General features: G+C 40.3%; 1 protein-coding gene across 1 annotated transcript in view; it reads right to left on the reverse strand.

Moving 5' to 3' along the window:
- Positions 1–573: 573 nt before the first annotated feature.
- LOC144820338 (uncharacterized) overlaps positions 574–14937 on the reverse strand; it is a 60986-nt gene continuing 46622 nt past the window's right edge. The window contains exons 3-6 of the mRNA XM_078677905.1: positions 13344–13379; positions 6706–7143; positions 1390–1605; positions 574–922 (exon numbers count right to left, since the gene is read on the reverse strand). Coding sequence (XP_078534031.1) covers positions 638–922; positions 1390–1605; positions 6706–7143; positions 13344–13379 — 975 coding nt within the window. The 3' untranslated portion in view covers positions 574–637. The remainder of the gene's footprint in view (positions 923–1389; positions 1606–6705; positions 7144–13343; positions 13380–14937) is intronic.

Here is a 14937-nt window from a genome sequence, read left to right on the forward strand (position 1 = left end):
TGAATAGTTATTTTAATGTGAAGTGTGTTTGTGTTTTTGTATGTTGTTGTTGTAGAATGATGCTGTTGTGGTGGTGTAGAGTGATGTTGGTGTGTTGATGAGTGATGTTAGTGTGGTGCTTCCTAATGCTGTTGTTGTGATGTGTTGATGATGAGTTGTGGTTTGTTAGTGTTCAACTATTACCACCACAGCATAACTCATCCCAACAACAGTTGCAATTCTCCCAACAACCTAATTTGTGATGTCCACCAATGCAACACGCAGCAATACCACCTTATCATTCGGCCCCCCCACAGTAACATTGAGCAACAACACAGCATAACTCGGCACCAGCACAGGCGTATTTAGCACAACAACAGTCTCATTCATACATACTACTGTAGTGCGTGCAAGCTACAAAGTATGTGTATTTTGTATATGTGTTTGTAATGTCAAATGGATAGGCTGAATGTTGTATGTGGGTGTGACTATGTTGTATAAATTGAGTGTATTACTTATAATTTGCCTTTTGTATAGCAAAAAATACCATAGAAGTTGTAAAATTTGTATCCCACACTTTTTTATTTTTTTTAAAAAAAAACAAATATTTATTGTTTAACTTTGTACAAAAATAAGATATCCTGGCAACATGCAAAATTTAGTCAGAACATATTTCATCGTCTTTTTCTTTCAGAATCTTTATGATTTGGCCATTACAAAAGACAACTTCAAAAGTTTGTGGCAAAAAATGGACAAGGGCATCTCCGATGTTGTCAACTTCCTCATCTAACATAAACCATTTAATTAAGATCTGGTTTTCGATGGGCATAGATTGATATTCGTCTGTGTTTGTCACTTTTATTGTGATAATACTATTTTGCTCTGTAGAGCTTTCAACACCATAAATTAGAATGTCCATCTTTTCCTCTGGTGGGGCTGTTACCTGTTGAGAGAAAACAAAAGCAACAATTAGTTTTTAAATTTGTATACTTTATGTTTTGTGTAAGGCCTATAGTGGGTGAAAGGAACAGAGTGGTTGAAAGTGCCACATTGGGTGAAATGGACTGAGTAGGTGAAAGGGTCCCTGTTGTTGATAGGGTTTGAGTGGGTGATAGGTCGAGAGTGGGTGATAGGTCTAGAGTGGGTGATAAGTCTAGAGTGGGTGATAAGTCTAGAGTGGGTGATAAGTCTAGAGTGGGTGATAGGCCTAGAGTGTGTGAAAGGGCCAGAGTTGTTGAAAGGTCCCGAGTGGGTGAAAGTTCCCGAGTGGGTGAAAGCTCCCGAGTGGGTGAAAGGTCCCAAGTGGGTGAAATGTAAAAGGTCCAGAGTGGGTGAAAGGGCAAGACTGGGTGAAAGTCCAAGAGTGGCTGAGAAGAGATAATTGCCAAAAGTTTTGTTTGTTGTGCTTACCTCCATTTTGCTATGGCGCGTTGTATTCAATATTTTTTGGCAATTGAATTCATGTACAGTGACGTGAGTCAGGGTAACATATTTCCCAAGATGTATTTTAAATAGTGACGCTTCTCTCCACAGTGTCACTTTTATATCATCAGTTGCATCTTTTATTGTAATCGATTTGAGTGGGGTATCTTGCCCATTGATAAACACAGTCTTTGCATCCTCTTCCTACACAAAAAGAAAGCATTCTATTAAATAGTGACTGTAAAAACACATATTACTAGTGCCTTGTATGAAAGGCAATATAATGTATCACATTTAACGACCCAAATGAACATCCTTTCTAAAAGATTGAATTGTTTATTTGAAAAAATGGCTTTGTAGAGAGTACTTGTGTTTGTAGTATACACCAAAGCACTGCCATCTTATAGTTTTCAAAAGTCATACTTGCTACTATGTGTGAAGAGTGTATAAATCTAATTTTTTTGAGTTAGTTATTGAAGTTACTAAAGGTGTAATGTGTGTGTAAGTCAACTATGCATTTTTTAAGTAGACATGATGACATGAGTGAGGGTGAGGGTGAGTTATTGAGTGTGAGGTGTTGATAGTGAGTGAGGGTGAGGAGTTGATGGTGAGTGAGGGTGAGTGAGGATGAGGTGTTACGTGAGTGTGAGGGTGAATGTAAGTGAGGGTGAGTGAGGGTGAGTGAGGGTGAGAGGGTGAGGGTGAGAGATTGAAGGTGAGTGAGGGTGAGAAGTTGAGGGTGAGTAAGGATGAGGGTGAGTGTGAGTGAGGCTGAGTGAGTGTCATTTAGGGTGAGGAGTTGAGGGTGAGACATTGAGGGTGATTGATGTTGAGAAGTTGAGGGTGAGTAAGGATGAGGGGGAGTGTGGGTGAGTGAGGGTGAGTGATTGAGTGAGGGTGAGGTGTTGAGGGTGAGTGAGGGTGAGGCTGAGGTGTTGAGTGAGAGTGAGGTTGACTGAGGAGTTGAGGGAGAAGGGTAAAGTTTTTGAGGGGGAGGTGTTGATGGCTAGTGAGGGTGAGTTAGGGTGAGGAGTTTAGTGTGATTGAGGGTGAGTGAGATTGAGGGTGAGTGAGGCGTTGAGGCTGAAGTGTTGAGGGTGAGGTGTTGAGGGTGAGTCAGGGTGACGTTTTGAGGATGAGTGAGGGTGACTAAGGGTGAGGCATTGAGGTAAACACAGTGTTTGCGTTCTCTTCCTAAAGAAAAAGTAAGCATTGTATAAAATAGTGACTGTAAAAACACATATTATTAGTGCGTTGTATGAATGGCCATATAATGTATTATATTTAGCGACCCAAATGAACATCCTTCCTAAATGATAGCAATATTTATTGCAAAAAATGGCTTTGTAGAGAGTACTTGTATTTGTAGTATACAGCAAAGCGCTGGCATATTATAGTTTTCAAAACGCGTACTTTCTACATAGAGTGAAAGAGTGTATTTGTAGGGTGAATTAGGACTCAGGATTTCAATCTAGGAGTTAGAGTGTGGATTAGGATAGTTTATTTCTATTCTTCTTTTTGTTGTTGTATGTGTGTGTGTGTGTGTGTGTGTGAGGGTGAGTGAGGGTGTGTGAAGCTGAGGGTGTGTGACGGTGTGTGAGGGAAGCTTGCACTGCTGCTGTCGGTGGTGTACCTGTTCCATGTGTAAGGGAAGCTTGCACTGCTGCCGCCTGTGCTGTACCTGATCTATGTGTGAGGGAAGCTTGCACTGCTGCTGCCTGTGGTGTACCTGATCTGTGTGTGAGGGAAGCTTGCACTGCTGCTGTCGGTGCTGTACCTGTTCCATGTGTAAGGGAAGATTGCACTGCTGTTGGCTGTGCTGTACCTGCTCCGTGTGTGAGGGAAGCTTGCACTGCTGCCGCCTGTGCTGTACCTGATCTATGTGTGAGGGAAGCTTGCACTGCTGCTGTCGGTGCTGTACCTGTTCCATGTGTAAGGGAAGCTTGCACTGCTGTTGGCTGTGCTGTACCTGCTCCGTGTTTGAGTGAAGCTTGCATTGCCGTTGCCTGTGCTGTACCTGCTCCGTGTGTGATGGAAGCTTGCACTGCTGCTGCCTGTGCTGTACCTGATGTATGTGTGAGGGAAGCTTGCACTGCTGCTGTCGGTGCTGTACCTGTTCCATGTGTAAGGGAAGCTTGCACTGCTGTTGCCTGTGCTGTACCTGCTCCGTGTTTGAGTGAAGCTTGCATTGCCGTTGCCTGTGCTATACCTGCTCCGTGTGTGATGGAAGCTTGCACTGCTGCTGTCGGTGCTGTACCTGTTGCATGTGTAAGGGAAGCTTGCACTGCTGCCGCCTGTGCTGTACCTGATCTATGTGTGAGGGAAGCTTGCACTGCTGCTGCCTGTGCTGTACCTGCTCTGTGTGTGAGGGAAGCTTGCACTGCTGCCGCCTGTGCTGTACCTGATCTATGTGTGAGGGAAGATTGCACTGCTGCTGTCGGTGCTGTACCTGTTCCATGTGTAAGGGAAGCTTGCACTGCTGTTGCCTGTGCTGTACCTGCTCCGTGTTTGAGTGAAGCTTGCATTGCCGTTGCCTGTGCTGTACCAGCTCCGTGTGTGATGGAAGATTGTGAGATCTGGCATAACGGAAGGATTGGTAGTGCGTGCACCGCTGCTTGGGGTATCTGCGAGATTTGTGTAAGTAAATGGAGAGGGGGGTGAGAGTTGGAAGAGAGAGTGAAACAGGCAGAAACGTGGAGAGTTAGAAGAAAGAGCGAAGGAATCTAAGCTGCGAGATGTGGCATAACGGAAGGATTGGTAGTGCGTGCACCGCTGCTTGGGGTATCTGCGAGATTTGTGTAAGTAAATGGAGAGGGGGGTGAGAGTTGGAAGAGAGAGTGAAACAGGCAGAAACGTGGAGAGTTAGAAGAAAGAGCGAAGGAATCTAAGCTGCGAGATGTGGCATAACAGAAGGATTGGTAGTGCGTGCACCGCTGCTTGGGGTATCTGCGAGATTTGTGTAAGTAAATGGAGAGGGGGGTGAGAGTTAAAAGAGAGAGTGAAACAGGCAGAAACGTGTAGAGTTAGAAGAAAGAGCGAAGGAATCTAAGCTGCGAGATGTGGCATAACAGAAGGATTGGTAGTGCGTGCACCGCTGCTTGTGGTATCTGCGAGCTTTGTGTAAGTAAATTGAGCGGGGGGTGAGAGTTGGAAGAGAGAGTGAAACAGGCAGAAACGTGGAGAGTTAGAAGAAAGAGCGAAGGAATCTAAGCTGCGAGATGTGGCATAACAGAAGGATTGGTAGTGCGTGCACCGCTGCTTGGGGTATCTGCGAGATTTGTGTAAGTAAATGGAGAGGGGGTTGAGAGTTGAAAGAGAGAGTGAAACAGTCAGAAACGTGGAGAGTTAGAAGAAAGAGCGAAGGAATCTAAGCTGCGAGATGTGGCATAACAGAAGGATTGGTAGTGCGTGCACCGCTGCTTGGGGTATCTGCGAGATTTGTGTAAGTAAATGGAGAGGGGGGTGAGAGTTGGAAGAGAGAGTGAAACAGGCAGAAACGTGGAGAGTTAGAAGAAAGAGCGAAGGAATCTAAGCTGCGAGATGTGGCATAACAGAAGGATTGGTAGTGCGTGCACCGCTGCTTGGGTGTACTGTGTGTGTAAGGCAACTATGCATTTTTTTAGTACATATGATGACATGAGTGAGGGTGAGGGTGAGGGTGAGTGATTGAGGGTGAGGTGTTGAGGGTGAGTGAGGGTTAGGGTGAGTGAGGGTGGGGTTGAGGGTGAGTGAGGATGAGTGAGGATGAGGTGTTACGTGAGGGTGAGTGTGAGTGAGGCTGAGTTAGGGTGAGGTGTTTAGGGTGAGTGAGAGTGAGGGAGTGTTGAGGGTGAGAGATTGAGGGTGAAAAGTTGAGGGTGAGTAAGGATGAGTGTGAGTGTGGGTGAGTGAGGGTGATTGAGTGAGGGTGAGGTGTTGAGAGTGAGGCTGAGGTGTTGAGGTGTTGAGTGAGAGTGAGGGTGACTGAGGAGTTGAGGGAGAAGTGTTGACTTTTTGAGGGGGAGGTGTTGAGGGCTAGTGAGGGTGAGTGAGGGTGAGTGAGTGGGAGGTGTTGAGGGTGATTGAGGGTGAGTGAGATTGAGGGTGAGTGAGGCATTAAGGGGGAATTGTTGAGGGTGAGGTGTTGAGGGTGAGTGAGGGTGAGGTGTTGAGGGTGAGTGAGGGTGAGAAGTTGAGGGTGAGTAAGGATGAGGGTGAGTGAGGGTGAGTGATTGATGTTGAGGGTGAGGCTGAGGTGTTGAGGTGTTGAGTGAGAGTGAGGGTGAGTGAGTAGTTGAGGGAGAAGTGTAGAGTTTTTGAGTGTGAGGTGTTGAGGGCTAGTGAGGGTGATTGAGGGTGAGTGAGGAGGAGGTGTTGAGGGTGATTGAGGGTGAGTGAGATTGAGGGTGAGTGAGGCATTAAGGGTGAATTGTTGAGGATGAGGTGTTGAGGGAGAGTGAGGGTGGGGTGTTGAGGGTGAGTGAGGGTGACTGAGGGTGAGGCATTGATGTAAAGACAGTCTTTGCGTTCTTTTGGTAAACCCAAAAAGAGCAATTCTATAAAATAGTGACAGTAAAAACACATAGTAGTAGTGCGTTGTATGAATGGCAATATAATGTATTAGATTTCACGACCCAAATGAACATCCTTTCTACCATATTGCATAAATTTTTGTAAAAAATGGCTTTGTGGAGAGTACTTGAATTTGTAGTATACCCCAAAGCACTGGCCTATTATATTTCCCAAAACTCTTACTTTCTACATAGTGTGAAAGAGTGTATAATGCAACCTTTTTTGAGCTTGTTAGTGAAGTTACTAAGGGCCCGATGTAGGTAAATCCCATTTACCTATTTTGAAATACCGAATACTACCGATTCGGTATTTAAAAATCGGTAAATGGTATGTAGGTCCCAACATCTGTATTCGTACCGAATCCTTAACAATTCTTTAAATACCGAATCGGTAAATACCGAATAGGTAATGCCCATTCATTCCTATGGGCTTTGAAGCCCATAGGAATGATTAGGCATTATCGATTTGGTATTTACCGAATCGGTAATTAAAGAATTCAGAAGGGTGCAGGGGGTGTCACTTTGACACCCTCTGGCACCCCCAAAAAAGGCACAGGTGCCATGTGGCAAGCATACCTGCCCTAAGGGCAGGTCTGCCTGTCACATGACATAGGTGTGCTATTTAGACTTGCAATTTAAAAAAGTAAAAAATACATAAGATATGTCATTTACAATACTAATAAGTCCAAATTTTCAAATGCGAGACAATATTTTTTTTTAGTTGACATGATGACATGTTTGTGTTCATACTTACGGCAATTATTGTCCCTGAAACGGTCATCAGGCTTTTTAGACTTGCCCGTTTGATTTCCTTGATGGGAGAAGCCGATGGTGCAGGCGGATGCAAAATGTTGTTTGCTTGTTGGATCAGGCCATCCTCGATTGCCATTGCGGGAAATTTGGTTACTTTAGTTTGTTTTGTAATTAAAATTGTTTTGTTTTTGATAATAAAGTTTCGTATCAGTAGTCCACAGTTATTTTTCGTTTGCTCATATAAATTTTCTTGGTAACAAGTACATTTTATTGTTCCAGTTTTATCTGCTAAAGCCAAATGGAATAAAATGTTCTGCTCTTGTTTAGCATTTTTGTACGTAGTTTTCCCTGAGCAGTTGATGACATTAACTCTTATTGGTTTCTGGTATGGTTTGTTGTCATCGGTATTAATGTTCATAATTTCTTCAATAGACATCATCTGAAATAGAAAATGTGACATAACATGTTAAATACAAACCCATATTGCTTTATGATCACTGTAATAGCATTCTAAAGTACCATAGTTGTGTAGTTGGACATTTGTATATATATGATCTAAAATGGATTGGTAGTTAGTTGTGTAACTGTTAATGAGTTGTTGACATTGTAATTGCGTTTCAAAGAATCCAAGTAATTGCTTGCTGTTTGCATTTTGTTGAGATACATCCACATTGAAATCCCCTATAATAATGAATTTGTGTGTGGGGTAAAAATCCGTAATATTTGTGATGAAATCAAAAAGATAAGTTATACTTTTTAGGGGTGGTTTGTATAAAATAATAATAAGGTAATCTGTGTTATCAATCTGTAGAGTAAAATGTAAAATGTCAATCCCTTCAAGTGTCTCATAAATAGGCAATATAAATAAATCTTTTTTGTAGTACATAATCATTCCATGGTTTGTGTTGTATGTATGAAATTTATCAAATATAATGTGATGATATTGTTCTATCGTGAAATCATTAGCTGTAGCATTTCTTGTAGTGTTGATCTCAGTTAAGCAAATAATGTCGCTTGTAATATATTCCTATCCGCTACCATAGATGAAAAAATTTTCTGTAGTGATCTTATATTGTGTGCAATGATATTGAAATGTGCACTGTATGTATGTAACTGTGGGATATGTATTTCAAGTGGCATTTCTGTCCTTAATCTGTGCATTTCCTCATTAACTTGTGGATGTACTACAATTTTACGTTCATCAAAATTGTGTACATATACATTTTGTATTGATTTTGCCCTGCTAATAGCAACATAATGCAAATGATGAATCTTGCTGTTATTAAAGTGTATATAAAGTGGTTCGAGAGTTGCACCTTGTGTGCGATGTATAGTGCGTGCTGATGCTTGGCGTAAAGGAAATTGCTTCCGTATAATGGTAATAAATTTTTTAGTGTATTGGAAATGTCTAGCTATAGCATGTATTGGTGTCCATGTATTTTGTATTTGTGAATGAAATAAGTGTTTATATTGTTGTCTGGTTGTTTGTCCTATAGTGGGATTGTCAAATAACAACCAAACGATAATAGGTGTATTGTTAATCAATTCAACTAATTGCACAACACCAGTTGCGCCATTTGTTAAACCATCATTGACATCCACATTGCAACTTAAATCATAACGAAGTTGTAAGGCAATGTGTAATGTATGTGAAAGGCCCATTGTTTTCTGTGGATCTTTGGGCAGTTGCTTAAGAATCGTTTTTTTCACATTTTCAGACAAATCTGAACTGACGGTATCGCTTGCTACTGTTATGTAGACTGGATAATCTTTGCAATGTTGTTCTAAAACCTTTTGGTTAATTTCATTAACTTCTAGATTAGTTGACATGATATATGGAATTGTTTCTAATAAAGTCTCATCAGGTTGTATTTCCCTTTGCTTAATTTGTGAAATATCTTCTTCAGTATGCTTGCCTTCTCTCAATCGGTTTAGTAATTCAGCAAATTGTAGATCTTCTTTTTGGCGCATAATTTTTGTTAATTCAAAAATTTTAAAATGTTCTTTCCATAAGTTAGCACTTAAAGGACCATACATTTGTGTAGAATCCTGAAAAATGTATCTGTCAAATACAGGTTTTAATTGGTAAAAGTCACCAATGGCTAAAATAGAAATTCCTCCAAATGGTTCATTAGATGATTTAATTTCTTGAAGCCTGTTATGTATAAAATTCAACATATTGTGTCCTACCATTGAAATTTCATCAATAATAACAACTCTAACATGCATCATTTCCATTTGTAGAGCAGTTCTATGTTCATGACTCAGTTGTTTATAAGTCAAACTTTGCGACACAGGTATTTTGAAAGTGCTATGCAGTGTTTTGCCATTAATATTATGGGCAGCCTTTCCTGTTGGAGCAGTAAGTAAGATATAAACATTATCTGGATTTTCACCGGCCTTAGTGTTATAATAGCGTAGTAAAGTTTGATATAGTGCAGATATTACAAAACTTTTCCCAACACCAGCCCCTCCAGTGCAAAAAGTATAGCATGGAGTGCTTGTAGTTTTAAACCAATGCAAGTGATGGTAAACAAATTTAAGTTGTTCTTCCGTTAAGTTTTGCATAAGTTGTTGGTATTTTTCATTGGGTAAAATAACGTTAGTTGAGCTTTGTTCTTCAGTTGTAGTTCTAATTCCTAAATCTAGAGCCAAATCATATCTATTATTATGTTCTGGATTTTGGTCTTCTGTCTGTATATTAACAGTTGGTGATAGAGGAGGTGAAATTACATTTTCATGACACTGTTCATGAATAATGTTTGTAACTTCGCCATGCTGTTTGTTATAGATTTTTAGTTGTGTGTCAACAAATGATTTAACTTCCAGATACCTCTCATAGTAAGTTTCCTTGTTGATTAGTATTTTTTCTTCTTCCCTCCATGGATAGTGCAACATTAATATTTCTCTATAATACTCTTCTGGTTCATTATTTTTGCTAAATCTGCAAAAGCGTATTATTTTCCCTTGTCTGCGCTTATTTAAAGCATAATCAAAATTCTGTTTCTTTTGTTGTTTATTTCCGTGACTACATTCTATTTCTAATTCTTCCTCATCTGAGCTGTAAAAGTTTTGTTCTGCAAGTAAATCTTCGCAATCATTTATTTCTTTCCCATGTGTTTTTTTCTTCACATAGTTGAAATTAGCCGCATAGTCTGCTAACGTGCACATCTCTAATGATTGTGGCCATTTGCAGTACTTAATAATAATATTTTCACATTGAATGTCAGTTGAATTTTCGGGCAAGTTATTAATAGTTTCGATATCACGCATTAAATAAGTTCTTTTCTCTGGACGGCTAGTATTAATAAATACAAATGATCGTGAGCTTTTCCGTAATGGTATTTGAAGAATTAGATATGCTGCTTCTTGAGCACTAATTTCTGTGCAGTTGAGGAATTTGTTTCCTATGTGTTTAAGTTGATCTTTGATATTACTATTGCTTGTTACCTCTTTAGCAGCTTGCGCTAGAAGTTTGCTAATTCCTCTTTGCGATTTACTGATATATGAGATAATATAGACTGCACAAGCATAAGGGTCTAGTATAAACTGCAAGTCTATGTTTGCTCGCCAAGCTTCTAAAAGAGTACTATTGTAGTTATTGATGAAGCATTCGCCTGGTGTTCTTTTTAAAAAAATAGTTGTTTTTTGTAAGCTAGTTTGTATAGAAGTAATATATTCTTTATCATCCATTTTAATGAAGTCTAAAAATTCCTCAAAAGAAAGTGTATTAAAAGTAGTATTATTCATAGCTTCATGTATTATTTTCATATTATCTTGCCATTGCTTATTTGTCTCCTCAAGTGTTAATGGCTCTAATATGAGCGTTCTTGACATTGGATATTTGGGATATTGATATTTGCATGTCCGTTGCTGTTTACGTCTGCAATTTTTGGTGTGACCATGCCTTTGTAGATTTATTAACGGTTGTAAAACAGGGTTCTCAGACTTATGACAAGTGATATATTTGTCAATAAAGCTATTGACTTCTTCGACTGGTGAAACACCATACAATGGTGCTTTGTTTACCCAGAGTAATGCATGTATATGTGGAGAACCTCTTTGTTGGAATTCGACTCTGTAAAAGTAGTCTACTATTTCCCCAATTGGATTAGTGCCATTCAGCAAAACACAATTAAAGAATTTCCTAACTTGATAGTCAAACTGTCTTGCACATGTTATTGGATCTTCTTGTATTAATTTACTTTTAGTTTCCCAAGACATGTTTAAGAATTCTTCCTCTGTACATTCCTTTAAGTTTCTAACTCTCAATAGTATATTTATTAAATGGTGCCATTTTGTTTCAGCAGCAGATAAAGTCAAAAAGAAAGTGGGTATGCCAAGTTGCCTTATCATTGCAAAAATATCTTTTTTGCAACCTTCCCAATATGGAGGTGAACTGCGTATAGTTTTTAATACTTTGTACCCCTCATTAAACTGAAAAACATTGGCAATATTACATTTAATGTCTTTAGCAGTTATTTTATTTCCATCTGTAAAATGTTTTCTGATGGAAATGTTGATTTTACCATGGATCTGCTTAATATGTAATTTCTTCAGTTTAAAAAACATATTACTAATAGATTTAGCGACTCTTCTATCATAACTCCTTAACTCTGCTTGGCAAATAGTACTATAATGTACCGGTATGTGTCTTTCCTTATTGTTAGGCCTTCGTTCACCACAAAAAATAGTAGGGAAAGCCAAAAACTCTGAATCTTTATCCTCATATAAACCTCTTGGCGTGTTATGTTCAGCTGGAGCGAAACTTAACACATTCAGCGAATTACTAGTAATAGTTTCATTTGTTAACATAGTATCCAAATTGCCAGCTTCTATGTTGTCAGAACTATCAGATGAATTGTTTGTCTCAGAAGTCTCATTGTGAGATTCTATTTCTGGAGGTATATACTCCCAGTCAGGGTTAATCGTAACACCATATTCATTAAACATTGTACTATTTTTAGCTAGCCAAGTAGCTGCCTTTTTTACTGTATTTGGTCTAATATTCTCATAATGTGTATATGATTTATAGATTATTTCCTTTTTAATTTCACTGGGATTGTCATGGCGTCATTAATTTGCCTTGGTAAAATTGTAACAGTTGTCATAACATCTGCAGGTACATTAACTACTGCACCTGATAATGATTTTTGAAAACCGCGTGGCAGACTCCGAATTTGTAAGAATGGTATCCTAGGTGAAACTAATCTTTCTTCTAAATCATATAATTCTAATTCAACTGGTACATTTGGGAAGCCCATGCCATTTACAATAGAACATGGTGGTATTTTGTTTTTGCGAATGTAATAATAGCAAGTCTTACAAATAAAATTGGTTTTCTTGTTACTAATGTTACACTTGTTGAAAATTTCAGATTGGCTAACACTGCGTATATTTAGCAACGTTTGTTTATGCCACAGTTGATTGCAAAGAGTACAAATGTACTCTGGCCCATGCAATATTTCCCGGTGGAATTTGCGAATGATTGTATGGATTTGTTTACCTCGTTTCTGTCTTTGGCCCTGCGTGAAGATGGGGATGTTATTATCAGTAGCACTTAGTTGACTGTTGGTAATGTCTTCTTCAGCTGTATTAACTTTTTTTCTTTGTACAACTTTAGTTGGACATGTACTTGAATCCCTTTTTCTTTTCCGAGACTGTTTATTTGTTCCCTGTATAGCTTTACTATTACCTGGTAATTGTGCTAAATGATTACTATTGCTATTCCCTCCCTTACTTTTATTCAGTAAATCATCAGAAGACATTGATGTTGATGTTATCGTCTGATTAGGAGTACATTCAGTAGTATGTACCCAAATTTTTCTTTCTTGCGGTAGGTGACTATTTTTTTTATGCACAGTAAGTGCTTTTGTAAAGGATTTCCTTTGAATGACTTTTATATCTATTGGTGTTAATTCAAATTGGACACATTGCTCAGCCTGATGTGTAAAGTTATATGCTAGTTTCATAACATATTGAATTAGGCCTTCAAACGAATTAAATGCAATTGTAACACATGTTCCGTTTGAATGAGGCATGCCTTCATGGTCCCTACTATGTGAATCAAATACAAAGTATGATTGCATATGTTTGAAAATAGCTATTACATAAACATTCATACAAAGTAGAACACCACAGTGCTTATTAATAGTAACATTTAATGCTGTGCTAATATCTGGGTAGGCTTTATCAAAACGTTTAAGGACATCACCGTAGTAAGCATTCCGTAGCAAAAGTGAATATATCTCTTGATTGTGGTCTATATACCTTGGCAGGTCATCTGGATGCATAAGTGTTTCGTTGTTAATAGAATGCATTTGGAGATATAAAGCGTCCCCACGGTCCATTATATAATGCAGATCATTAGAGTTCCAAGTAGTTACTGGCTTGCATAAATTGTGCAAGACAGCAAAAGCACTATTTGGTAAGCATTGCTTACCTTGTGATTTGCTATTAAATTTGCTATTCCCTTGATGGTAACTTGCTTTCAAGCATCTCTGCATCTTATAAGTTATACTGAAATGTTGTTATCAACAAATGTAAATTAAGAAGGTTTGTGAACTAACAAATATTTTTGGGGACTGTAAGGTCTGAACTTTTAACAAATTTTAAACTAAGTGGCAAAGTAGTATTTACCTTAACTTCTGTTTCTTTTGTTGTTGTTTTAATAATCTGAAAGGAGAAAAAAAATACATAATGTTTAGAAGAGATTTTTTCGAATTTTTCCCATAAAGGGCACATTAGCATATAAATAGTCTTTTAAAGACCTGTTAAGAGCTCTAGTGCTGCTGTGAGTGTATGCGCCACGGGTGGCACACAGGCAGGGTGAGATGATAGAGGGAGAGAGAGGGAGTGGGAGGAAAAGGGGGACAGAGAGAGAGTGAGTGAGTGCGTGAAAAGTTAATACTGAGAGACGTAAAAAAATGTGTGTGTGTGTTATCTTGTAACTTGGACTGGTTAATGTGTTGCATTGAATCTGAGAATGAATGCGGTGTGCGTGTAATATTGAAAGTGTACCCAGTTAGTGTGCAAGTAATGTACAAAGACAGAAAGGGAGTGAAGGGGAGGGAAATGCCGAGGGAGTAAAAGGGAGGGAGAGTGAGGGAGAGGGAGGGAAAGTGAGGGAAAGGAAGGAAAATGGAGTGAGAGGAAGGGAAAGGGAGTGAGAGGGAGAGTGATAGGAAGGGAGACGGGGATGGAGGGAGGGAGAGAGAGGGGGAGGGAGACAGAGGGATTAACAAAGTAAGAGTGATAAAGAGGAAGGCGAGAGGGAGGGGGAGCTAGAGAGGGAGAGAGAGGGTGAGTGTGGGTGAGGGGTTGAGGGTGAGTAAGGGTGAAATGTTGATGGTGTGAGGGTGAGGTGTTGAGTGTTAGTGAGGTGAGGTGTTGAGGGTGAGGGTGAGTGAGGGGGAGGGGATGAGGGTGAGTGAGGGTGAGTGGTATTGAGGGTGAGTGAGGGTGAGGGTGAGTGAGGGTGACGGTTTGAGGGTGAGTGATGGTGAGGGTGAGTGAGGATGATGTGTTGAGGGTGAGTGATCATGAGGGTGAGTGAGCATGAGGTTGAGTGAGGGTGAGTGTGAGTGAGGGTGAGGGGTTGAGGGTGAGTGAAGGTAGGTTAGGCTTAGAGATTGAGGGTGAGTGAGGGTGAGAAGTTGAGGGTGAGTAAGGATGAGGGTGAGTGTGGGTGAGTGAGAATGAGGTGTTGAGGGTGAGTGAGGTGTTGAGGGTGAGTGAGGGTGAGGGTGAGGCTGAGGCTGAGGTGTTGAAGTGTTGAGTGAGAGTGAGGGTGAGTGAGGAGTTGAGGGAGAAGTGTTGAGGGTGTGTGTGTGAGGTGTTGAGGTCTAGTGCGGGTGGGGGAAGTGTTGAGGATGAGTGAGGGTGAGTGAAATTGAGGGTGAGTGAAATTGAAGGTGAGTGAGATGTTGAGGGTGAGTGAGAGTGAGGTGTTGAGTGAGAGGTTGAGTGAGTGTGAGTGAGGATGAGGGGTTGAGTGAGGGTGACTGAGTGTGACTGAGGGTGAGTGTGGGTAAGTGAGGGTGAGTGAGGATGAGCGTGAGGGTGGGTGAGGGTGAGTAAGGGTGAGTGAGGCTGAGGGTGAGGGAGGGTGAGGGAGGGCGAGGCGTTGAGGGTGAGTGAGGGTGAGGTGTTGAGGGTGACTGAAGGTGAGTGAGAATGAGGGTGAGTGCGGGTGAGGGTGAGGCGTTGAGGGTGAGTGAGGGTGAGGGTGAGG

Source organism: Lissotriton helveticus, chromosome 2_1 (genome assembly GCF_964261635.1).
Source record: "Lissotriton helveticus chromosome 2_1, aLisHel1.1, whole genome shotgun sequence".
Classification (NCBI taxonomy): domain Eukaryota; kingdom Metazoa; phylum Chordata; class Amphibia; order Caudata; family Salamandridae; genus Lissotriton; species Lissotriton helveticus.